Genomic DNA, 24937 nt, shown 5'->3' with positions numbered 1-24937 from the left:
CTTGAACCATTCCGAGCTTGGCCAGCTATGAAGTACGACGTTGCTACCTGCGCTCTGAGCTTACCCCCCCCCCCCCCCTCCACCTGGGGGGATTAATGCAGTCATACGGAATGTTGTTGGTGTATCGCGTGGTGTATCGTGTCCGTGACTGGTGTACGGCGACGCGGTCCCTTTGAAGAGGAAGAGGAGGAAGAGGAAACGTGCGTCAGGGGCGGCACGGGGGGGGGGGGGGGGAATCAAAGCTGGTGGATCAACCGTCAGCGACAGTCGCATCTGCGTCGCCGCAACCCCACCAAAGAAGAGGACTTCACCGATCGCGAAGAGGACCACAACGGAAAGAAAGAAATGTTTTATTTAACGACGCACTCAACATATTTTATTTACGGTTATATGGCGTCAGACACATGGTTAAGAACCACACAGATAGGCCTACTGAGAGGAAGCCCGCCGTCACCACTTAATGGGCTACTCTTTTCGATCAGCAGCAAGGGATCTTTTATATGCACTATCCCACAGACAGGATAACACAGAATATACCAGTCGTGGTGCACTGGCTGAAGCGAGAAATAGCCCAATAGGCCCACCGACGGACATCGATCCCAGGGACCACAACGGAGGTAACCTATTACGAGCTGGATACAGCGATGTACCAATCGCCGCCGCGGGTTCCTACTTCGACCCCCCGGATTCCTGTTGTTGGTGCGGCAGCGAAGAGAAAGGCAGCAACACCAGCACCTCCCAGCCAGCCAAGGAGAAGCAGTGGAAGATACAGATTAGGAAGATCAAGCCCAGCTTCCGGCATTGCGTGCAGGGGGACACGCGTGACCCAGCGACGCTGAAGGGGAAGTTCCTGAACCAAGCCTGGCAACAGCTGACTGATGGAAGTCATATTGAAGTAGTCTGCTGTTTGACTGTGATTATTTCATGGCAGACAGCTATGAAGTGGCAATTATTTGACAGTTGACAGGGAAGAGCATGTAGTTTGTTTGTGATAATTCCAGCCCATGCAGAAGTAGACTAGTGCTTTTTGTGTAAAATGGGTGTATTCCGGCCAGGTTTAGTGGGTGTGTTTGTTTAAACCAATATCGTGGGAGAAAGAGCTGGACAACAGGGGTTGCCCTTTTCAGGGTATGTGTCCCCCAGGCAGGCAAAGGTACATACAAAAATCCATGGGCCTGCTGATATTAATAAAAATGTGATAGCCTCTAAGGATATATAGAAACATACAGCGAAATTAATTGTGATCTGTGGCCGGCTCAGGAAGGACACTCGGGACTCGTCTTGACCATACGGCGCCACGGCTACCACCGACAAGCGATCCTGTTGCGAGATATGGATAGCCAGACAATCCACAGGATTACGGACAAGTCATCCCTGCACTGATGCAACGGAGGAGCGAAGTCCCAAACTTGTCAGCAACACCCCTCATCAGCTCGCCGTAGACGCAACCTCACCTAGGACAGGTAAGCTCCTTTTTGGGCATGTTGGACTTTAAAACTTTAGGTCGTCATTCAAAATTTTATATTTTTTTTTTTTGTAAATAGTCCAGCACACTTTAAATTGGTAGCTCGTCAAAATTGCTCAAATCACCTTAAAACCTTTTCGGCCGAGCACTCGTAATTTATTTTTTGGTTTTAAATTGTTTTTGATCCTGACATGAGCAGGTTATATCAGCTGTTTTTGGCCTAGGTCTCAGAACCTACTTGTATATTTCTTTTGCAAATTCCGTCCACCTCAAACTCACCCCCCCCCCCCCCCCCTCCTGACCCGGACTTAGTCACTGGCGATGTCAGAGGTTAAGCCCGTGACAGGCGTGCTCGAAACTCTAGTGGTATATGAGCACGGTAAAACATATTGGTTGGTTGGTTCGCTACTTGAACCAACAATGCATAAGAATTGATGCCATCAAATCAAATGTGCATACATGATTACAGTCGGCCTACCTCCGCTCATCGAACGAAGAAACGCAGGGGCCCAAGTCTATTGTATCACGTTATGTAGGTTGTATTTATAAGTATAGTCCAACCACAACAAAGAAAGAAATGTTTTATTTAACAATGCACTCAACACATTTTATTTACGGTTATATGGCGTCAAACATATGGTTAAGGACCACACAGATATTTTAGAGGAAACCCGCTGTCGCCACATAGGCTACTCTTTTACGACAGGCAGCAAGGGATCTTTTATATGCACCATCCCACAGACAGGGTAGTACATACCACGGCCTTTGATATACCAGTCGTGGTGCTACTACTACTACTACTACTAATAATAATAATAATAACAATAATAATAGGTGCAACTAATTGCTAATAGGGGGCGAGACGTAGCTCGCTTGATGCGCGATCGGTTTGGGATCGATCCCCGTCAGTGGACCCATTGAGGTATTTCTCGCTCCAGCCAGTGCACCACGACTGGTACATCAAAGGCCGTGGTAAGTGCTATTCTGTCTATGGGGTGGTGCATATAAAAGATCCCTTGCTGCTAATCGAAAAGAGTAGCCCACGAAGTGGAGAAATCGGGTTTCTTCCCTCAATATCTGTGTGGTCCTTTACCATATGTCCGACGCCATATAACCGTAAATAAAATGTATTGAGTGCGTCGTTAAATAAACCATTTCCTTTCTTCCTAATTGCTAATAGCCTAATAACAATAGGTTAGGCACTCGTACTAAACCCGTGACCGGTGCGCAGCCGAATAGCAAATTTCTTATTTCAAACATTGTAGCATAGTCAAATATATATATATATATATATATATATATATATATATATATATATATATATATATATATATATATATATATATATATGGTGTGTGTGTGTGTGTGTGTGTGTGTGTGTGTGTGTGCGCGCGCGTATGTCTGTCTGTGTGTGTGTGTGTGTGTGTGTGTGTGTATATCCTCTTTATAACATGTTAAAATATATTACTTTACAATCTTTACAATTCGTTCTCATCAAGTTTTGGTTAAACATTTATACTAAACCAAAACGTACCCAAACCTGTCACTATCGTCTACCTCGAGCAAACCTTTCCTAAATTCACGTTCAGTATTAGAGCTACACTGATAGATACGATGACTAGATAAATCTCTATATTTTCGGCAGAGCCTCGCTGCATTCGCCATTCTAACCTTCGCAGGATAAAGCCCATATCTTAAGACTGTAACCAGTCATTCCCTATAAATGGTGGATACCAAAGGGCGCGGCCCTCTTTCTTTTTTTTCGTCGACGTCCAAAATAAAATAAAGGAAAGCCATGCCTGCCCTTCACTCCTGTACCACAACCTCAGGCTCTGGATCAGCGCCTGTTCAGCAGACATGCAATGCTTTTTTCTATCATCACCATCTAAATGGCCGTCTATAGTCCTTGCACAGGGAACGCCCTTTTTTCATACTATGCAATTTACTACAAGTTATTTATTTATGAGATGATTGTTTTCTAAACTGGACACACACACACACACACACACAAAAAGAAAAAAAGAAGTATTTTGGGGTTATTTCCAAAAACACTTAACTTTTCTTCTTAAGTCAAACCAAACTGAAATTATTTACAAACGGATGGGACGGACGTACTATATCTCTCGAACGGCAGATCACTCGGGCTAGCAGGCCCGTAGCAAGTGGGGAGGCGAGGTAGGGCCTGTGGGGACAGGGAGAGACTACTACTGAGCGTCTACTGAATATTCATGAACAAACGGTTGATCGACATCGAGATTTTACGACATCGAATAATGTCTTGGTGTATGTATAAAAATTATTCCAAATGTAGATGTTAATGTACAAAGTATTTAATAATATCATTGGCGTAGTCAGCTTGAATTTCCCCAGATTTAGAAGAAATTAGTTTAAATGCAATTTCTATATAACTATTGTGAACTCTATCCCAACCCCGGGGACATTTAAATTCTTATTATGAAGGAAATGTTTTATTTAACGACGCACTCAACACATTTTGTTTACGGTTATATGGCGTCATACATATGGTTAAGGACCTCACAGATATTGAGAGAGGAAACCCGCTGTCGCCACTTCATGGGTTACTTTTTTCGATTAGCAGCAAGGGATCTTTTATATGCACTATCCCACAGACAGGGTAGTACGTACCACGGCCTTTGATATGCCAGTCGTGGTGCTCTGGCTGGAACGATTTTTGTTAGAGTTCCCCTACTTTTTTGAAGAGTATATTTTAACCCCCGCCCCCTTATTGAAAATTGTTTGAACATTACCAATGCACCAGACTGTTCTTTGAGGAAATCTTGTAATTACAACAAAATGTACTATTTAAAAAACTTTTTTATTACCCCCAAAGCCTAGGTGGCATGAGTGCTGAGATATTGGTTCTAATATAGGGTTTTTTTTCATAGCGTATATTGCACAAGAGGTCCCTATTAAAAGTTGAAAACTAAAGCCATGAAAAAAATAATAATAATTTAAAAAATATATTAAAAAATCCCACTTGTTACTGGCAAGAATCTGTTGATTGTCTGCAAAGTAATTATGGGTTTTCCACTCCTATCTTTTAGTTTGAAAATATGACTTTCTGTTGTTTGTTGTGAAGTGAATTATTTTTAACAATGACTCACAGTGTCTATTTTTCACACTGCGAGCAATCAAGACGAAATATGACCCTCATACATGAAGCAATAATGCCAAGGTGTAACATAAAAAAATTTCCGACGCCATATAACCGTAAATAAAATGTGCTGAGTGCGTCGTTAAAACATTTCCTTTCCTTCAATTTTAAAATCACCAAAATGTCCTCTGGTTACCTAATTTGTTTGGCTATGATAATTGGTTTGCCAAGTTTTGATACATTTTGTTTCCCCTACCCAAATATATTGTACAAGTATTTGTCCTCGACCCATTAAAAATGGCATAGGGCTATTAAAAATCACCTTGAAGGTTTTCCCACCCGGGTGATACTATTTACGGCTTTGGTCTATGGATTAATAGCCCAATGGGCTCACCGACGGGGATTGATCCTAAACCGACAGCGATCAGGCTTGCGCTTTACAACTGAGCTACGTTCCACCCAAGACTATTATTCCTGTCACGCGCGCGCGCACGCGCACACGCACACGCACACGCACACTTGAAGAACCACTACCTTGAGCCATATAGCTAATGTAGTAGGTACAAAAATGGGAGAACTTCAGCCAGCCGTTTGTGGTTAACGTTTGCTAAACTGTTGGGGTGTTTTTTTTTACGCTACACGGTAAATCTAATTACCAATTCGGGAACCAGTCAAAATAGTTTGCAAACGTTTAGCGAAAAACAGCTGGCTGAACTTGGCCGGTATTGGGCTAATGACAAAAAGTAAAAAGTACGTAGGCCTACGGTACTAATACATTTTGTAGACTATATAAGTTAAAATAATTTTTTCGTAATTACAAATGAAAATGTAGTTTTTGTTTTGTTTTTAATTTTTAAAGAAAGAAGAAAAAAGCCATGATGTGGTGCTGTGCATTATTTTGGTTTATGACTCCGCCTCTTCACGGCCCGCGCTCTTTGATTCGCGGTGGAAAGTGTGCAGTAGCTCGGACAAAAAACATGATTGTGTCGTAACTTCACGTTTACCAGGAAAGAAAAACAGATGCATATCTTAGCATTTACATGTAAGGGCTATTGTTATGTATCGGCAAACGGTTAAAAGCAAACGAAAAACGCTTTGAGTATGATTATATATATTTTCGTGATGTACCTTACTCCGTTTAACTGTATCGAGTATGAGCATGTGTAGGACGTAGAAAGTGTATAGATTAATGTGAGCCTTGCAATAATGTGAGTATCGGGAGTCATGTTCATAAAATATCGTAGGTCTACGTATACGGTTGTCATTTAATGACAAAGTTACTTGATGGCATGTTAAAGTGCATTGCACATAGTTTCAACCGTTTCTTTTGTATAGATACTAAGATATGTGTACCCAAAACCTTTTTTCACCCCCAAAAAGAGTTGCCCTTTAAAATAAATTATAATTTGATAAAAAAAAAAAGTGTTGCCTATACCTATCCCAGATTCTGTAAGGTGGAAACAAATTTCTTTGCACCCTACCCTACCATTGTAGCAGAAAAAAGCAAATTCAATAATTGTTTTTAATTTTTTTGTTTTTTTAAACATTTAACAAAGATCTAAAAAATATGTGTGTTTCTGGTTTGCTGACCTACCCAAATTTAAAAAATCACGATCCCTGATTTTTTGCAATTGGGAAACAAGATTTGGAACACCTTGACCGATTACGCTTTCTCTGTTTAAAGCCGCACGCCCTAGTTCCATCCAGCGAAAATAAATTATAATTTTGGTTAATCTACAAACCTGTAACACACTTAGATCACGTTTTATAAAATGGAGTGAAAAGGCAGGTTTTATATTGATAAATACCATGGGAATCCCCATGTCCCAATTGCTTGAAATAATTTTGAAAGTTAGTATTCTGATGTCACCAGTAGATGTTGCTCGAAGCACAAAAATGCCTACGTCACAACAAATTCCACAGAGTACGCACAGACTTGGGGGTGCGTTCCTTTCATCTCTCCTGGACCTGTTCCAACTGTTCTCTCCTGGACAGCGAAAGGAATGAGTTTGGAACAGGAAGTTACTTTACGAACATGGGTGCTTCTGTTTAGGAAGTGGCTGCTGCAGCAATCATGATACTTGAATCGGAATAAGATGACACTGATCATGTTGACTATACTACAGTGTTTGAAATAATACATTTTATATATTTTGTATAAACCGCAATTAGCCTACATTTGCTATTCGGAACCGGGTACTAGTGCCTAACCTATTGTTATTAGCAATTAGATGCACCGTTTATTATTGGTGGTGGTGGTGGTGGTGGTAGTAATAGCAGCAGTAGTAGTAGTAGTAGTTGTCATTGTCAGGGGTAGAGAGGCACTTCCCCTCCCCAGGATGAAAATGTAAGATTTTTGTTTTTCTACTCTTATTTAAATAAAGGTAACAATATAGCTTGTATCCCCCACCCCTCAAAGGTTGTATCCCCTCTCCAGATATCGTAAGACTTGGCAAAATTATTGGTTTTAAGGGTTTGTAACGTTTTGCATTGAGATACTTACTTGTCTGAACTTTATTGTTAATGAAAATGTTCACGAACTGTGAAGAAAAACCTCACAAATGAACAACAAGCAAACGCCAACAAATCGGATGTTGATTGCGCGAACCGTGCACGAGAAAACAAACCGAACCAAAATGATAACGGTCACATGGTATACCAACGTCTGTGACATTGAAATGGGAATATCCTCTCTAAAAATAGATTAGACCTTGTCTGCTCAACGTTTTTTTTTCAGAGGCACGTGGCTTTTTAAGAAATACGAGAAATGCATTTTGTGGTATTACAAACACCAGGATTACCAAAAAACACTTCAGGTTAATGTAAATGTATATTCTAAATAATAAACGGTAAGTAAAGTGCAATTTTATTTGTGAAAAAATGGGTTTAATAGCGAAAAACAACGGTGTAATGGTTAACAACTAGGGCGTGTCCCTTTAATTGATTTAAAAAAAGAGAAGAAAAAAAAGTTCCTACCTACCTACCCTATTTTTTTGAAGGATGAAACTGGAAACATATTTATTTTTTAGGCCCAACTACTATTGAATCTGTCCATATAAAACTTGATGATGTGAAGTGAAAGAGGTTTACGTGCACATTCAGAACAGGCTGTTGTAGCACACGCCTATCCTGGACACAGGGACCGGCCTTGGCTGGTTCCCTCTGTCCAGGACAGGAAAGTTGGGGCGGGGGTGTGTGTGTGTTAGAGAAAGGACGCCTGCACTGGCAAGTGCAAGGGAGCACCAGCAGTCCAATGTTGGTGACAGACGGGGTGTAATTGGTGCTATGGAAATTTGAAAGTCCCGGAGGATTATGTCAAAGAGAAAGAGGTGCGCGTTTACATGAAGGAAATTTGGCGCAATTTTGATGGTCGTTCTGAATGAAAATAGTGAGGAGAGCCAATAGGTTTTGCTTTTAGTATTCCGAATGTGGCTCTTTATTATGACCGTCTTGGTGCTGTAGGGTGTCTCCCTAGGTTGCCCGTAGGGCCCTTAAAAAGGGCCTGATCTCTTCTGATCGTGGCATGACAACCCAGGGGAGACTCGAGCAATTGTGTAGGTCGGACGAGGTAGAGGCGGTGATGGAGAGCTTGATGTTGGATGCTGTTGCCATGGAGGTGGAGTAAGTTCGTCCGTTTTGCCCAAGGTCCTGCCAGCGCCAAGGAAAGTTTTATTTTGGGTTTGGGTGAAGGGGCTGGTATTCTTTTGTCCAGTCCCTTCTGGGTGCAGTGCAATGGATTATGGTGTACTCGGAGCCGGTTTCTTTTGTCCGACTCCTTATTGGAGTACGTGCTGGGCCATTATTTTGGTTTTATGTAAGGACGGGTGCATTGTTATCAAAACTTGATGAAAAATAGTTTATATTAATACAACTAGGAATACTTGTTGTTCCTAGGTTTATCTATTTAGTCATGTAAATTCAAGTTGAAACGTGAAGTATCTGTATGTTGAGTTTCTCTTGTGATCTTTGATCAACAAGCTTTGTTTTAATTTTATGCTAGCCTGATTTTATTGCTGATTAAACCAAATAAAATATAACTAGTTCAGCATAAAGCAGTTGAATCTGCCACTGCCAAATGTAGCAAGCTTCAGAAACCTAACATTGCTGAATATGGTAAATGCTATGACCAGCTGAATGAGCTAAAAGTAAATCATTGCTCAAACTTCAAAGGCATATTCATGGTATGACAGAGATACTAGGAAAATAGTTAAATGATGTAGGATGTCGGCTTTATAGCAGGACTGGAGAATTCCTATTTGACCAGAACAGAATATAGCTGGTATTGGGGCTCACCATGTCTGTTGCCAAATTAACCAATTGCTAATTTTTATACTAATATGGCCAAAAGATCAAAGTTCAATGTCACAAGGTCAATATCCAAATTGACCATAATTTCTGTGCTTTTGTGCATAATGATTATTTTGGAATGTACAGTCATAGTGACAAACAGTTTTGATATATAACAGTATCCTACTATCAAAGTAGAATTTGCAGGGTATCACTTGGGATTTGTTTTTGACTGGCCAATCTGGCCACTCACAGCAACACTTTGACTCGCCTGTATGCAGTCATATACATGTAGCAAAAATCTGAGACTGAAATTTTCTCAATTTTGGAGTGAAAATAAATGCTTATATAATGTATGTTCCCAGTGGTGTATTCTGCTTGTTGTTGGTGCCAATTACAACCCTTTCTGTTGGCAATCTACATTTGAAGTTGGGCAATTTAACATGAATTTCAGTGGCAGATGATATCTGTGTAGTGGGACCTCAGTTTAATTTTCATGGCAATTTACCCATATTTGACAGAGTTATGGCCCTTGAACTTAAGAGATATTGAAATTTGTTTTCCGGTATTTTGTTTTGCAATGCCTGAAGATATTGAGTTGAAATTTTGTGTATAGCTTCATCATGTACTGTTACAGATCATGTTTAACTTTGATGGTGATTTACCCACTTTATACACGGGTTTGGCTCTTGAATTTAAGAGATCCAAACAATTATTGACTGTTGAGTCAGGTAGGGGACATATATTGCTTTAGCAGTCTCTCAAAATGCTTGCTTTGCATTTACCATAAAACAAAGTGCCAGAATGTGATGATATAATTTATATACACCCACACTTGTTTGTGTTGTATCATGTGCTATTATATGTTATGTGTAGATTCACAGCTCACATTTTTATCGCCTTTTTTGAAAATTAGCAAAATAAAGTATGGTTAATGATACAGTCTTTGTCTATTGAACTAATGACAGCACAATAGGTGGGTCAATGATCATAATTATTCTTTGGTGTCATTTATGGGCCATTCCATGGTAATGATTTAAGCCAGGATGTGACATTCTGACTCTTATGATCTTCACTAAAAATCCTTTTTAAATGGGAATGCAGTTTTATCATTTATAGACTCATTACATATAGTAGTATAAGCATATCAGGCCTAATTTTGTTTTTTGGAGAGAAAAAATACTTAATGTATAAAGTGAAAAATAAAATGTGCCAGCATGTGACGAAAATGGACATCACTTTTTTAACACTGCAGTAAATTTCAAAACTCTTCTCTCCTGATAGAATGTTTGCTTATTGAAGAACTCTGTTTAACACAATATCCAGTCTATTTCTAAATGCTGTATAGCAATTTACTATAAAAAAAAATGTCTTTATGATGTAACATTTTCTTATAAAAATTTCAGTACGAGCCAGGATGTGACTTTTTGTCCGGTTCACTTATACAACTAATAAATGATGTGTACATCAAATACTACTAATGAAACTTAGTTTTTAAAATCAATGATATTTACTTGTTTTAGGTGTTTTTATCATCAAAATAAGTGCATAAAATCCTAATTAATTGAACTGTCGTGCAAAGAAAAGAAGTTCTCATACAATATTCATATAATACACTTTTATAACCAGTGACCATACTGTCAACACCATTGTTTATCCTGATGTTGCTAAGTCTGGTACGTTTTCTCTTACCTTTACAATACATGTACAAACTTAAAAGATGAAGTATAGGTATAACATTTTCGTGGCTGCGGCATCAACATTGATTGTACAAATGTAGATACATTTCTTATAAATCACAATGACATGTCCTGCATCAATAAAGGTTCAATTATAGTTCTATCTATGAATGTTCACTTCGGTGCACATCAAAATTTGTTTTTCAACCTTATTATTTTAAAATTTTAATTAAATTTTTTGATGTTTAATTTTTTTTAATGTTTTAAAAACATTTTTAACATGCATTGAGATAGATATCTACAGATGCACTATCAATGACACTGAATACGTTTATGGTAGGCCAGACATTTAATTCTGCAGAATTCTTGTTTGCAATTTACCATATATTTTTGAATTAATATATAATTCAAAATATGAACTCCAGTCAGTACAGAAATGATAGTTTTTGGACAGTTTCTTCTTTCTGTTCATCATTATCTGATAGGACAAACTATCAACAATGTATATTAATATAAACTGTTGATGGTTAACAATAGCAAAAATGTCAATGAGACGGACTATAGATTTGAATCCTTACAATACACTGTGTGTGTTTCTTGGAAAATCTCAATGAGACGGACTGTAGATTTGAATCCTTACAATACACTGTGTTTGTTTCTTGGAAAATCTCAATGAGACGGACTGTAGATTTGAATCCTTACAATACACTGTGTGTGTTTCTTGGAAAATCTCAATGAGACGGACTGTAGATTTGAATCCTTACAATACACTTTGTGTGTTTATTGGAAAATGTCAATGAGACGGACTGTAGATTTGAATCCTTACAATACACTTTGTGTGTTTCTTGGAAAATGTCAATGAGACGGACTGTAGATTTGAATCCTTACAATACACTTTGTGTGTTTATTGGAAAATCAGTTTAATCTGGACTCATTTTGGGGTGGGATGTAGCCCAGTGATAAAGCGCTCGCTTAATTCGCAGTCAGTCTGGGATTGACCCCCCTCGGTGAGCCCATTGCACTATTTCTTGTTTCAGCCAGTGCACTATGACTGGTATATCAAAGGCTGTGGTATGTGGTATCCTGACTGGGGAATTGCATATAAAAGATCCCTTGCTGCATTAGGAAAATTGTGGCAGGTTTCCTCTGATGACTACGTGTCAGAATTGCCACATGTTTGACATCCAATAGCTGATGAATAATTAATCAATGTGCTCTAGTGATGTCGTTAAACAAAACTAACTTCTTCATTGGGTCATTTTATTTTTTAAATTGTCTTACACCTAGAAAGTTAGAGCTCCACACTGGTGCAACAATGGTCTTGTTATGTACATGTATGTCCTATCTTGAATGTGGGATGATGCATATACTAGATCCCATGTTGCTAACAAAAAAGAACTGGTCTTGGTGTTGTAGTGGTTATGCCACAAGACTTAAGGCTGTTAGGTACCGGGTTGGCATTCCAGAACAGTCTCCCATCCAGATCAAGTTTAACAATTCAGTGGGTAGGTGTGAAGCCACCACACCGGCGTCTCTCTCACTAACCACTAACTGTCCTGAACCGACAGTCCAGATAGCTGACGTGTGTGCCCACGACAGCATGCTTGAACCTTAGCATGTAAATAAGTATAAACAACAATAAAAAAAAATGCCCCAATGGAGTGGCGGAAGCAGGTACTGTATCCTCTCTAATTATCTCTGTGGTCCCAAACCAAATATTCAATGCTATATACTTGTAACTGTACATGTAGTTAAACTATGATGAGTGCATCATTTAAAAAGGCACATTTCATTCTTTCCTTTTTTCTTATGCACCCAAAACAGCCTAGGTAGGGGCCTTAATAAGAGGCATAATAGTGTAAAATTCACCAAATGGAAATAAGTTTAATTAGAACCTAGTCAACTATTTTGTCGTTCCAACCAATGCACCACGACTGGTATGTGCTGTCCTGTCTGTGAGATGGTGCATATAAAAGATCCTTTGCTGCTAATGGTCTATACTTAGACTATACATGCACATGCATGTCAAAATTACCAAATGTTTGACATCCAATAGAGGATAATGAATAAATCAATAGCTTTTACTCATTTTAACCAGTGCATCACAACTGGTCGAAGACCATGGTGTGTGCTTTCCTGTCTGTGGGAAAGTGCATATAAAAGATCCCTTGCTGCATTAGGAAATACCAGATGTTTGACATCCAATAGCCGATGATTAATTAATCAATGTGCTCTAGTGGTGTCTTTAAACAAAACAAACGTTAACTTTAATAAAGCAATGTGTGCTCGTGGTGTCGTTAAACAAAACAAGCTAACTTTTTTCTTGGGGGGGGGGGGGGGGGGGTCAACTATTTATACAGCACCAGGGTTTCTGCCAGAGAGTAAAATGGGTATGGTGCCATACCCAAATGTTTTGGCAGATATTTTTTGTTTTTTGTTGACCTTTTGACAAAATCAGTGACTCTTATCATTACTGTTTGATTTTCTAAACCCTAATCCTAAACATGGGTTATTTTCTTTTTGGGGGAGGCCTTCCATACTCCCAATCGACTGTGGTTGTATTCAGCACACACATTGTAAATATTCAATTTCATAGTGCCACATCCAAAAATTTCTTTCTGGCAGAAACACTGATTGCTGCACTGCTATTAATTATCCTTTAAAACATGCACTCATTTCCTGCTTCATCAGATAATTAATACTTCCTATGAAGTTCTATCACTTAAGATGGTTGTTTTTTCATAGTCTCCTCATCAACATCAACAATCCAGTTATCATTTCACAACTGGTGTTGCTTCAGCACATGTTTGGTTTGCCTTTACTGCTACCCTTTGTCTAGCTTCCGCCATCATGTTCTTCGTCGACTTGGATTTTTTCCGCCTAGTTTTGGTAGGATAGTTCTGACACTTGGTACCATCATTCTCTGGGGCAAACTAATAGATAAGGAAATTTTAAATTTCTGAATTTTTATTAACTTTAACATTTTAAATAGAAATTTAATATTTAAAATTTAAAAGTCTATCATCTCCTAGTTTTAATTGAATACACTGAAACCTAGTATAAGTATTCTCTGATATAGTTTTCACAAACTAATAGATATTTTAAATTTTATTAAAAATTTCATTATGTCTTTAACATTTAAATTGAAATTTTAAAAGTCTAACATCACCTAGAGTTTTGATGAATAGTTCTTAAACTTGGTAAGTACTATGATTCTCTGGAGCAGTCTTCACAAACTAATAGAAAGATATTTTGAATTTGTGAATATTTATTAAATTTAACAATTTTAAATAATTATTTAACATGGAATATTTAAAAGTCTATCGTCTCCAGTTCTGAAACTTAGTACAAGTATTCTCATGGGCAGTCTTCACAAATTAAAAAAGAGATATTTAGAAGAAATTTTTTTAAAATTTAAAACATTTTAAAATTGTACATTGAAAATTTAAAAGTCTGTCTTCTAGAGTTTCGACATAATAGTTCTGAAACATGGTACTTTGATTTTTGGGGCAGTCTTTACAAACAGTTTTAGATTTTAAATATTTAAATATTCCGAGGTGGTCTTCACAAATTAATAAAATTCTCTACTACTGATACAATTGAAAATTAAATAAGTCCTCTTGTTTATTGAAACATTGGCTTAAAATGGCAACAAATATAAACTGACGATCAAAAGAAAGTATACCAATTATTTTTATGATAAATAAACACAATACACGTTCATGGAAGGTTAGATACACATGTAGGTTCCAGTATTGTTCGTTATAATGCAATCAATGACGAATAGTCGCACATTGTTGCATTTGGGTGATGCCGCACGTGCAAAATGAGTTTATTCATCAAATTTATACTGCACGAGAAACATGATACTTGTGCACATAAGGGTGTAAAAAAAGGGTGCCATTGCTCAGTCAACAGTAAAACACCAGAGAACATGGCACGGCTAACTGCTGAAGAAAGAGAGAGAGCTATTGGTATGGTGCAGGTGGGTGCGAGTTATGCCCATGTGGCAAGAATCCTGAATTGCACAAAATTGTTGATCACCAGGTTGATAAGCGTTACAGGGTGACTGGCAGGACTGCAGACAGACCATGAAGTGGAAGACCCCGCGTCACAACAGCCAACGGGGACCGCCATCTCCGCATCTTGCACTTACATAACAGATTCCTCACTATGACATCATCTGCAGTGACTGGCCTTGGACATGTCATCAGTCGTCACACTGTACATCGTCGACTACGACAAGCATGGTATCAGGACCTATCGACCATTCAGAGGGATGACACTGACGAGGCAACATCGACTTCAACATTTATGTTGGGCACGTCAGTTTCAACATTGGCAACATTGGAACTGGTAACGTGTACTCTTTTCTGATGAGAGCAGGTTCCAGTTATTCGGAGCTGATGGCAGGACTCTGATATACCGATGTGCAGGAGAGAGAACAGCTCCGTGCTGTGTTCAGGAGACTGAACCGTTTGGTGGTGGATCTGTGATGGTTTGGGGTGGTATCTGTGGCCAACAGCGGACAGACCTTATTGTCATTGACGGAAATCTGTCCGACGTTGGGTCCATGCTTGCATACTTGCACATGGTGGACATACACGCTATTGAAACATGTTCTTTGTGGTCAAATTTATTCACCTTTGTTATGAGTGGTCCGTTATGAAATCGCACATTTCACCCCTAGTGCTGTTGTGAACTGTGATATTATCATTTTATGGGTTTTATTGAGTATACTCGTGTTTATTTATCACCAAATTATTATACTTTCAAAATATAATTGGATACTTTCTTTTGATCGTCAGTTTATATAAACCTAATAACCCAAAATGACAGGATTCTTTCGAACCTACATGTACCGGCCTCGGTGGCGTAGTGGTTAGGCCATCGGTCTACAGGCTGGTAGGTACTGGGTTCGGATCCCAGTGGAGGCATGGGATTTTTAATCCAGATACCGACTCCAAACCCTGAGTGAGTGCTCCGCAAGGCTCAATGGGTAATTTTAAACCACTTGCACCGACCAGTGATCGATAACTGGTTTAACAAAGGGCATGGTTTGTGCTATCCTGCCTGTGGGAAGTGCAAATAAAAGATCCCTTGCTGCCTGTCATAAAAGAGTAGCCTATGTGGCGACAGTGGGTTTCCTCTAAAAATCTGTGTGGTCCTTAACCATATGTCTGACGCCATATAATCGTAAATAAAATGTGTTGTGTGTGTCGTTAAATAAAACACTTCTTTCTTTCGAACCTACATGTAGTAGTCTCAACAGTGGATGCCTGGCATTAACTGATTAAGTGCAGGCCTGCCAAACCTCCTATATTATATATTTTTTATAGGATCCTATAAAATCTCTTATATTGAGATTCATTTCCTATATTTGACACATTTGCTTTGCCAAAATGCCGATAAATAAAATATGTTACTGAGTTATATTCGCAGTGAAATGTAGCCAGCCTGTCAGAAATTTAGACGGTGCTTTGAATGTGGGAGATCTGTATCAAGTGCCAATCAAGATCCTGCTCACCTGATGAGGTGAGGAGGATGTATTACTGATACAAGATGCACCAACTTTCAAAGTATCCTGGATATCGGCATGGACTGCTGCTTGGAATATATTTGTTGAGGTAGTAAATGGTATCTTGTGTACATATGCAAGGTAAGAACATACCATTAGTAATGTACAGTAAATGTCTTTAGAAATCCGTGTAAAATGCCTACAATCATGATAATTGCATGGTCCAAATGTTCCTATAAAACTCCTATATTTTGGTATGCAAATTACTATATTTCCTATATTTTAATATGTACAAGTGGCTGGGAGGCCCGTAAGTGTAATACCAGGGCTCACACAGGAGTAAATTTCTGTTTAGCCAATATTTAGGTATGGAGAGTATTTTCTTGAAAATTATTAAAAGTGTGGTTAATTTAAGTAATATTTTATAAGCCATATACTAAATGTAGTCAAAAATTAGCAATTAGCAATTTGACAATCTTCATTGTATTCCATATGAATACATTACAATCACTAATATCAGGTTTATAAAGTTTAAATTACATGTTTATTTGATGATGCAAATGACCAAGTTACAAGTTCAGTTAGTAGTAGTAGGTTCAAATTTCAGATATGAAAGCTAAAAAAGATGAAGTTGTATTGTTCACAGGTGGATTTTCTTAAAAAATTAACTACAGTTAAATAAGCATTCCAAGAGTACTGCTAAAGTAATAAATGTCCCCTACCTGCCCCAACAAATGTTCAAGGGCTATAACTCTGTGATAAATGGGTAAATTGCCATGAAAGTTAAACTTTATCTGTATTCTGTACCAGTACATGACAGCTATATACAAAATTTCATCTTGATATGTTCAGGCATAGCAAAAAATAAAGTCAGTGGTGCAAGTCTGCCTTTCATATATTTTTTACAATGATGTAAATATTAGTAATTGAGTGTTCTTTTATTTGAGAAATTAAAAGCTTTTTCTTTTCTTTTGTTTCATTTCAGGAACGTTTTGCAAAGCTGTAGCAGATTCATTATAAGATACAAGATAACGAAGCAATTTGAATTATGGATAAATCTGCTGTAGAGGAAGACATTGAGGAGTTAGAGAAGACTATTCTATGTATATGTTCAGATGCAGCTTCCACTGATGCCTCTTGCTCTTTATATGAAACAGTAGACAATTTGACCGACATGTGCAGTGAATTAGAAACTGAACAGAGTATTAAAAGTGAAGTTGATAAAGGAATTCAGTGTGATAGATCTATTAGCGATACATCAGTGTTCCTTGGTCAAAATCATGATGAGACTAGAAGTCAGGCAGATATAGAAAAGGAAATCTTGGTTTTTACGCCAATAAAATGTGATCAGAGCTCTAATTTGCTGACACCTGTTGCAAGACGCCAGCATGAAAACACTATGCCTGTTTGGAAACTACACAGCACACCAAACCCACATGATGATTCAGATGATTCCACACCCAAGTCGCAAACAAAGGATTCTTCAGAAGACAAATTTCATGTCTTCTCAGTGGACACAACAGATTCAATTTCAGTTATTGAAATATCAGATGCAACATTGGAGTCTGATTCTGTGGATTGTATTGAAATATCGGATGATACTTTTGAGAAGACTTTTGAGGAACTCTTGCAAGAGGTCACTCTTCTTTGTGATGAGCACACAGCAAAGACTGGAGAAACGAGAGACATGTTCCAACAAGAGTCAGCTGCTGAGAACCAGATCAGTCGGATTGACCTGGAACAGCTGCTGTGTTCTTCACCAAAGGTCAAAGCGAAAGATATTGTCATTGATGGAAGGTCATCTCTGTCTGTGTCACAGGTATCGGATCCTAATTTCTTCAGTGATGCAATAGTAAGAAGTGATTTACCTGAAGATTCGAGTCCAGGTCGGTTTAAAGGTGTTGATAAGAGTCAGCATGTTTATGATGAGACTCTTGTAGATGATTTGGCTGATGCAAGTGTTGACATCTTGGGACTTGACACATTTTCCTTCAGTGATGATGAAGATGATAATCTTGACGACCTTGACACCACTGTGATAAATATTCTACAGTCAGAGAAAACTCTGAGGGAAGCTGAAGTGTCTGAAAGAACAACTGAAAGTAGCGAATCAACTGCATCTGTTTGTGAAAAAACTGTTTCTGATAGTGGATCAACCAGGTCCATCTCTGCGGATAGCACTGTGCCCATTTCACATGTCAAACCGTTCATAATAGACAAAGAAATTGAAAGTGAGAAACTAGAAGTTGATAATGAATCAAAGCCTTTAGTCATAGAGGGTGAAATAACATCTGCTTCAAGCTTGGGTCTTCAACAAACATCAGATGAGGTGAAGCAAAGTGGACAAGTGACATCGCCAGCAAAGACTACTGTTAAAAAGGAGGACATTCTTATTCAGAGTTCACTTGTAGCTGAAAGACAAAATCTACTTGAGGAGACTGAGCTGATGCAGCTTGTTAAGGACAAATGGAAGACGTCTGGCATCCAAAGACCTGACATTAACCTCACAAAATGTTCTAGACTCCACAAAACACAGAAAGGTTGTTTTAATCAGGGTCTGTTGGAAGGTGAACAAAGAATTCCACCACTGATTAGAACTGTTAACAATTACATGTACACTCAATCTGACGTAGATCCAACTGACTTACCAGAAGCCAAACGTCGGTGTATTGAGGGTGTTAATAAATGCTCTGTTGGACAAAGTACAGAAGAGTTATTAAAGAGCTTAAAGGGACAGCTAGATGAAATCAACAAGGAATGGGAGAAAAAACTGAATTTTCTCCACCAGCAGGAAGTGGAGAAGGAATCGGATCTGAGGTACAAGCACTCTGTTGTGGTCCGCTCCCTTCACGTGAGACAGCAGCTTGAGCTGCAGAGCCTGAAGGAACAGTTGATCTACAACCCATTCTTGCTGCAGTTCAGAATTCTTCAGCTTCACCAAGAGCATACCTTTCAGGCACACCGTCTTCGAGATGTACACAGAAACGAAATGGCCGGACTTCGCAGTGAGGCTTTCAAAAGACATGCTACCGAACAAGACCGCTATTTGCGTTTGTTCAACCAGTTGAATGGCATGATCAAGACTTTTGAAAACAAAGATGTTGTAAATATAATTTCCAAAGAGGGGTCTTATGTTGCTGTGGATTTGTGGAAAGGACCATGCAGGTCCAACAAGCAGACAAAAAGCTTGGTGAAAGTTTGCCTTCCTGCCGATATTGCATCTTACATTATGAGAGAGGATGAAATATATGACATGTTTTATACATACTGATAGAATTTTTTGTGACTTCAGCAAATCTTTAGTTATCTGTATTACTTACTATAACAATTTGTGTTTTCAGTATATTAAGAAGGCAATCAGGCAAAACATATCCCAGGATGTATTAAGTTAATAAGACCATATTCAGATGTATTAATGTATATATAGGGTGTATAGTTCGTGCCATTATATGTATTATGTTTATTGAAAGGTCCTGACTAATTGATGTCATGATTCTATGGTGAGGTTGGAACAGTGGTTTAAAAAGTCTGAATAGTCGCTAAAAGTTTGCATGAAACTTAAGAAAATCTCAAGTATGTTTTTATTATTTATACAATTAGAATAGACCCCCAGCATTAATTTTCTTACCATTACACACCATTCTTTGATATTCTTTTTCTGCAAGTATGTACTCACTGATCTGGGTAACAAGTATTTATTACTCTCCAGTTTAACACTCCGAGGCTGGGTTACACAGTGTTTTTTTGTGTTTTTGTATGATGGGCAGTTTGTAAATGCATCTGTAGTGTTTTTCCTAGAAACTTGGCACAGTATGGTAGACTAAACACTTTTGGGGCATTGTTATTTAAAAAAAAAAAAAAAAAAAAAATGATTGAAATAAAAATAAATTAATTATTGAAAAAGTCTCGTTTAATCTCAGGCCGGGTGGATGGGATGTAGACCAGTGGTAAAGCACTTGCTTGATGTGCAGTCAGTCTGAGATCGATCCCCATCAGTGGGCCCATTAGGCTATTTCTCGTTCCAGCCAGTGCACCACGGGTGGTATATCAAAGACTATGCAGGGTTCGCACGCATCCTGGAAAACCCTGGAAAGTGCTTAATTTTATTTTATTTTTTACCCTGGAAAGTCCATAAATGTCCTGGAAAAGTCAGTTTACCTCCTGGAAATTTGAAAAAAAAAATTCTAATTTTTTTTTAGTGATGTTACAAATACATAAATAATCGCGTTTGACTTAGGTACCCCTCCCCCAAAAGAAAAAAAGAAAAATCCCCACAAAAACAATACCTAAACGCATCGATGATTATAATGAGGTCGACTGCCATTGGTCAGTTGTTGATCAGGAAATACTGTGTTGGTTTATTTGGTCTATAGATAGGCGTAGTGGTGCTCGTTAGGGCACGAGTAGATACTCTTAATTGAGATGGCGACACAATTCTTCAAGCATGGAATCCGGATAAAAATATATATACCAGTATGACATTAAAAAAAAGAAAAAGAAAAACGGGTAGATGTGTAAATCACTTCTGCGAAAATGCCTAACGGAAAGTACGTTTAACGACAGGTGGCTAAAAATTTTTTTTTTTTAGAAAAACAAGCACGCGTCTGACGTCATATAAGTTGACTACTTGCATGTAAATAATTTTATGGACCTGTTAAATCCCGACAAATTGGAGTAACTGAATAAATCCATTTAGCTCGTAAACGTTAATTAAACAGTGTATAATTAAGTAGGAATTAACACCTCACAAAGTGAGCTATCGCTTTAACAATGGCCCACCGCTTGGGTCTGAATCCTGTGCGGCGAGTCGTGACCATGATTAATCATTTGACCGGAAAGAAGCCCATATCTTTAAATAAACCCAATCGATGTAACGTGAGATTAAGAATGAGTTTAACACCATAGAAATTTGCAAAGGTCTCCTTTCAATAATCGTAACAGTGTTGTTTCTTTTGGTGGTGTCGCCTATGTTTATTCGATCTACTTGAGCCAAGCCAAAACAAAGGAGATGTATATTTCAGAAGGCGCACGTGCAACACGCTTTGATTTAGCAGCTGAGCTTCAGCTGCAAGAATTTAATTGACAACTAATTTACACAAGGAGGTGTGGACAAGACCGGTTTAGATCACACCAATAATTATAAACGTTCTAAGCTGTTTCATACTTGTTTGTGTGTGTGTGTATATATATATATATATGTGTGTGTGTGTGTGTGTGTATAAAAAGGTAAAATAGTCCTGGAAAATGAACGAAAATAGCCCTTAAAAGTCCTGGAAAATGAAACCATTTGAAGTGTATGAACCCTGCGATGGTATGTGCTATCCTGTCGGGTGGTGCATACAAAAGATCCCTTGCTACTGATGAAACAATGTAGTGGGTTTCCTATCTAAGACTCAAAATTACTAAATTTTTGACATCCAATAGCTGATGATTAATGAATCAATGTGCTCTAGTGGTGTCGTTAAACAAAACAAACCTTAATCTCAGGGCAGCATATCGCTCTTGATGTAGACTATTGAGTCATGGTACCCTATCATGCTAAAAGAATAGGGCCTCGTAAGTTGTACAATAAAATATGTTTGCAATCAGTCATGCTAAAACAAGCTAGGGAAAACACTAACACAGGTGGTGTTTTAACCTGCTTAAATCAGTGTTGGTTTTAAGTTGTATAAAAAAATAACAGGATTAGTGTCTCTGGCCTATGACGTCAGGAAATTTTAAAACTGCTTGATGGCATATTAGCGGCAAACAACCTATTTAGATTGATGGAGATCATACATTGGTTGTATATATACTAATTGTTATATTTTGCATGAGTAAATAATATAATAAGGCAAGATTGTAGCTTTAATAATGTGATAGATCTGTATGCAATGAACATTGTGCCAAAGATAATGACCAAGTCTAGTTACCTCTTGGGGGCCATTTTATTTGATGATGAGGATGGTGATGATGATGATGATAATGCAATAACAACTGATGGTGATAAAACAGGTTGTATATAAATGTAATTTGTTTTCCATTTTGGATTATTAAATAATATAATAATATTTTTAGGCAAGATTGCAGTTTTCACAATGATAGGACTACATGTACATGTGATACTTATGGAATGAACATTGTGCCAAGTATGATGACCAAGTCTAGTTACTTTTTGGGAGATGGTTTATTTGATGATGATGTTGATGATATAACCACTGATGGTGATAAAACATGTTCTATATAAATCAGGGGTGGGAATTCTCATTGGATCAGTTGTTTCCTCTCATGGAACATTGCGTTTCCTCGCATTTTAATCGTCCTTTCCTCCAAAATGTGTCAGATGACACAGATTTTAACCTAGGATTTCAAGAATTTCCAGGACCCCTCTAGATTTCCTCTTTTTTTTTTTACAGTTCACCAATTTCCACCAATGATCAATGTATTTTCTTCTGTTTTGCATTAGTAAATAATATGTGGTAAGGTGAGATTGCAGCTTTGACAATGATAGGACTGATGATAATCCTTTTATGTGATGACCAGTGTACCAACGATAATGACCACGTCTAGTTACTTCTTTGGGGACAGTTTATCTGATCACAATAATTTTAAACTGCTATATCAAGGATTTGAGAAAGCATTTATACCATTACATTGTAATCACTGTTATATTTAATTTACTGAGCTATCCATTCCTTTTGTCCATTAAAGGTTTTTGTTTCTATTTATTATCATATCAGATATTTCTATATTGTACACATTTGTTTTTGTAAAAACATTTTAGATATGTATTATGCTGTTGATATTGATACACCAATGTAAACCAAAACTATTAAAGAAATTTCAGTTGTTGATACGTTTTTGTTAATCACTTGATTTATTGATGTTTAATTTATTGAGAATAGACTGATGAATTTAAGGTACCTATTATCATGCATATCACCCACCAATGCCTTAGAGCTGGTACTTGCATATCAAGTCTTCTCCCAAGCAGTGAACCATGACTGGTATATTAAAGGTCGTAGTATGTGCTGTCCTGTCTATGAGACGTGCATGTAAACGATCCCTTGCTACTAATGGACAAAATGAAGTGGATTTTATCAAAGTATGTGTCACAATTAACAAATGTTTGACATCCAATAGCTGGTGATTAATAAATCAATGTGCCCTAGTGGTGTCGTTAAACTAAAAAAAAATGTATATATCAAGTTACCGTAAATCTGTGCACAGAGGCCTGCCTCGAATACTGTAAATCATGAAATTAATGCGAGCAAGATATTAATGTGAAAAATGCGTCCCATGTATCAATGCAATAATTAGTTGACGCATTATATTGTTAACCTATGACACTATAACCCCCCGGAAACAACCAAACGGCTATTTATTTGAATGGAAATTCTATTTTACTCGTATATCGCCGTGCATTAGCCGACATTTCAAGCCTCTAAATACTTTCACGAGAATAGGAGTCCGCCAATACACGGAGTCCGTACACATATCTAAACAAATACTAGTAGTTTGTTTTGTTTAACGAAACCACTACAGAACATTTATTTATTAATCATCGGCTATTGGATGTCGAACATTGGGTAATTCTGACTTCATCAGAGGAAACCCGCTACATTTTTCATTGGCAGCAAGGAATCATTTATAGGCACTTTCCCACAAATGGAAAGCACATACCACGGCCTTTGACCAGATGTGGTGCACTGGTTGGAACGATAAAACCCCCGAAAAACAATCGTTGCAATGGTTCCACCAATGTGGTTCGATCCTGCTAAACCGACTGAGCTAAATCCCGCCCCTGCCTCTAGTGGAGGTTGGGGGTCTGACTGGGAGCGTCGGAAAAAACAACAACAAAATGGAGGCCTGCCTTAAATAGAAGGTTTGCCTTCTATAAAGGCCAACATCCGCTATTCAAGTTAATGGCCACGTTATATACTCGGCCTCTGTTTCAAAACGTCAAAAGCTTAATAGTCCTGCAGCAGAGGCTGAAAAAGAGCCTTAGTTTTTCAGTAACCGGGGCCGGAAGTATAACATTTGTCACTGTGGCTAAAATTAATCTCTAGGGTGTGGAGTTCATGAAAATATAAGATGACATTGTCTAATTAAGGCTTATATTGAACGATTTACCCTTGCTGCAATAGGAAAAATGTAACTGCAGATTGACCTTCGAATTCCGCAATGCTTTGTCCTCAGTTCATGTGGAGGGCGGGACGTAGCCCAGTAATAAAGTGCCCGCTTGATGCGCGGTCTGTCAAGGATCGATCCCCGTCGGTGGGCCCATTGGGCTATTTCTCGTTCCAGCCAGTGAACCACGACTGGTATATCAAAGGCTGTGGTATGTGCAGTCCTGTCTGTGGGATGGTGCATATAAAAGATCCCTTGCTGCTGATCGAAAAGAGTAGCCCATTAAGTGGTGACGGCGGGCTTCCTCTCAGTATCTGTGTGGTCCTTAACCATGTGTCTGACGCCATATAACCGTAATTAAAATGTGTTGAGTGTGTCGTTAAATAAAACATTTCCTTCCTTCCTTCAGTTCCCGGACGCAATGATAATCAAATACACGATCACACTTACTGCACGGGCGTACTTCTTGATGCAAGCATCAGAATGTTGTTGAAACTCAAACGCAATAGGAATGCCACGAATCTACTTGATCGTGTGTATCTCGATACAGATGATCTTTCTCGTAAGGCTTACACAAGTATCCCACCCTCTCAAATATTCCGATTTGTTGGCTTCACTATGCTTGGCAACCTAGCCGCGTCGTGTGTATAACTAGAAGCCCACTATGGATTCGCTTTGATGTTGTGTTCTACTCGGAAATATGTACAATTGCCGGCATTATATGCAGGTGCTGGTATTAGTTTTTGTTGTCGAAAATTGTACCA

At 38.3% G+C, this 24937-nt stretch overlaps 1 protein-coding gene across 2 annotated transcripts; it reads left to right on the top strand.

Moving 5' to 3' along the window:
- The first annotated feature begins 576 nt into the window (after positions 1-576).
- On the top strand, positions 577-22894 carry LOC121372658 (dentin sialophosphoprotein-like). Of its 2 annotated transcripts, XM_041499104.1 has the most exons (3): positions 577-1463; positions 5440-5622; positions 17050-22894. In XM_041499104.1, exon 3 carries the CDS (start codon positions 17113-17115, stop codon positions 19333-19335), a length of 2223 nt encoding a protein of 740 aa, XP_041355038.1. In that variant the 5' UTR covers positions 577-1463; positions 5440-5622; positions 17050-17112; the 3' UTR covers positions 19336-22894. The 2 variants fall into 2 exon arrangements, with proteins under 2 accessions (XP_041355038.1, XP_041355039.1); XM_041499105.1 differs by lacking the exon at positions 577-1463 and having other exon boundaries at positions 5190-5622.
- The last annotated feature ends 2043 nt before the right edge of the window (positions 22895-24937 follow it).

Source organism: Gigantopelta aegis, chromosome 4 (assembly GCF_016097555.1).
Source record: "Gigantopelta aegis isolate Gae_Host chromosome 4, Gae_host_genome, whole genome shotgun sequence".
NCBI classification, from domain to species: Eukaryota; Metazoa; Mollusca; class Gastropoda; order Neomphalida; family Peltospiridae; genus Gigantopelta; species Gigantopelta aegis.
The sequence above is the reverse complement of the archived record's forward strand: the minus strand, read 5'-3'. Positions and strand labels throughout refer to the sequence as shown.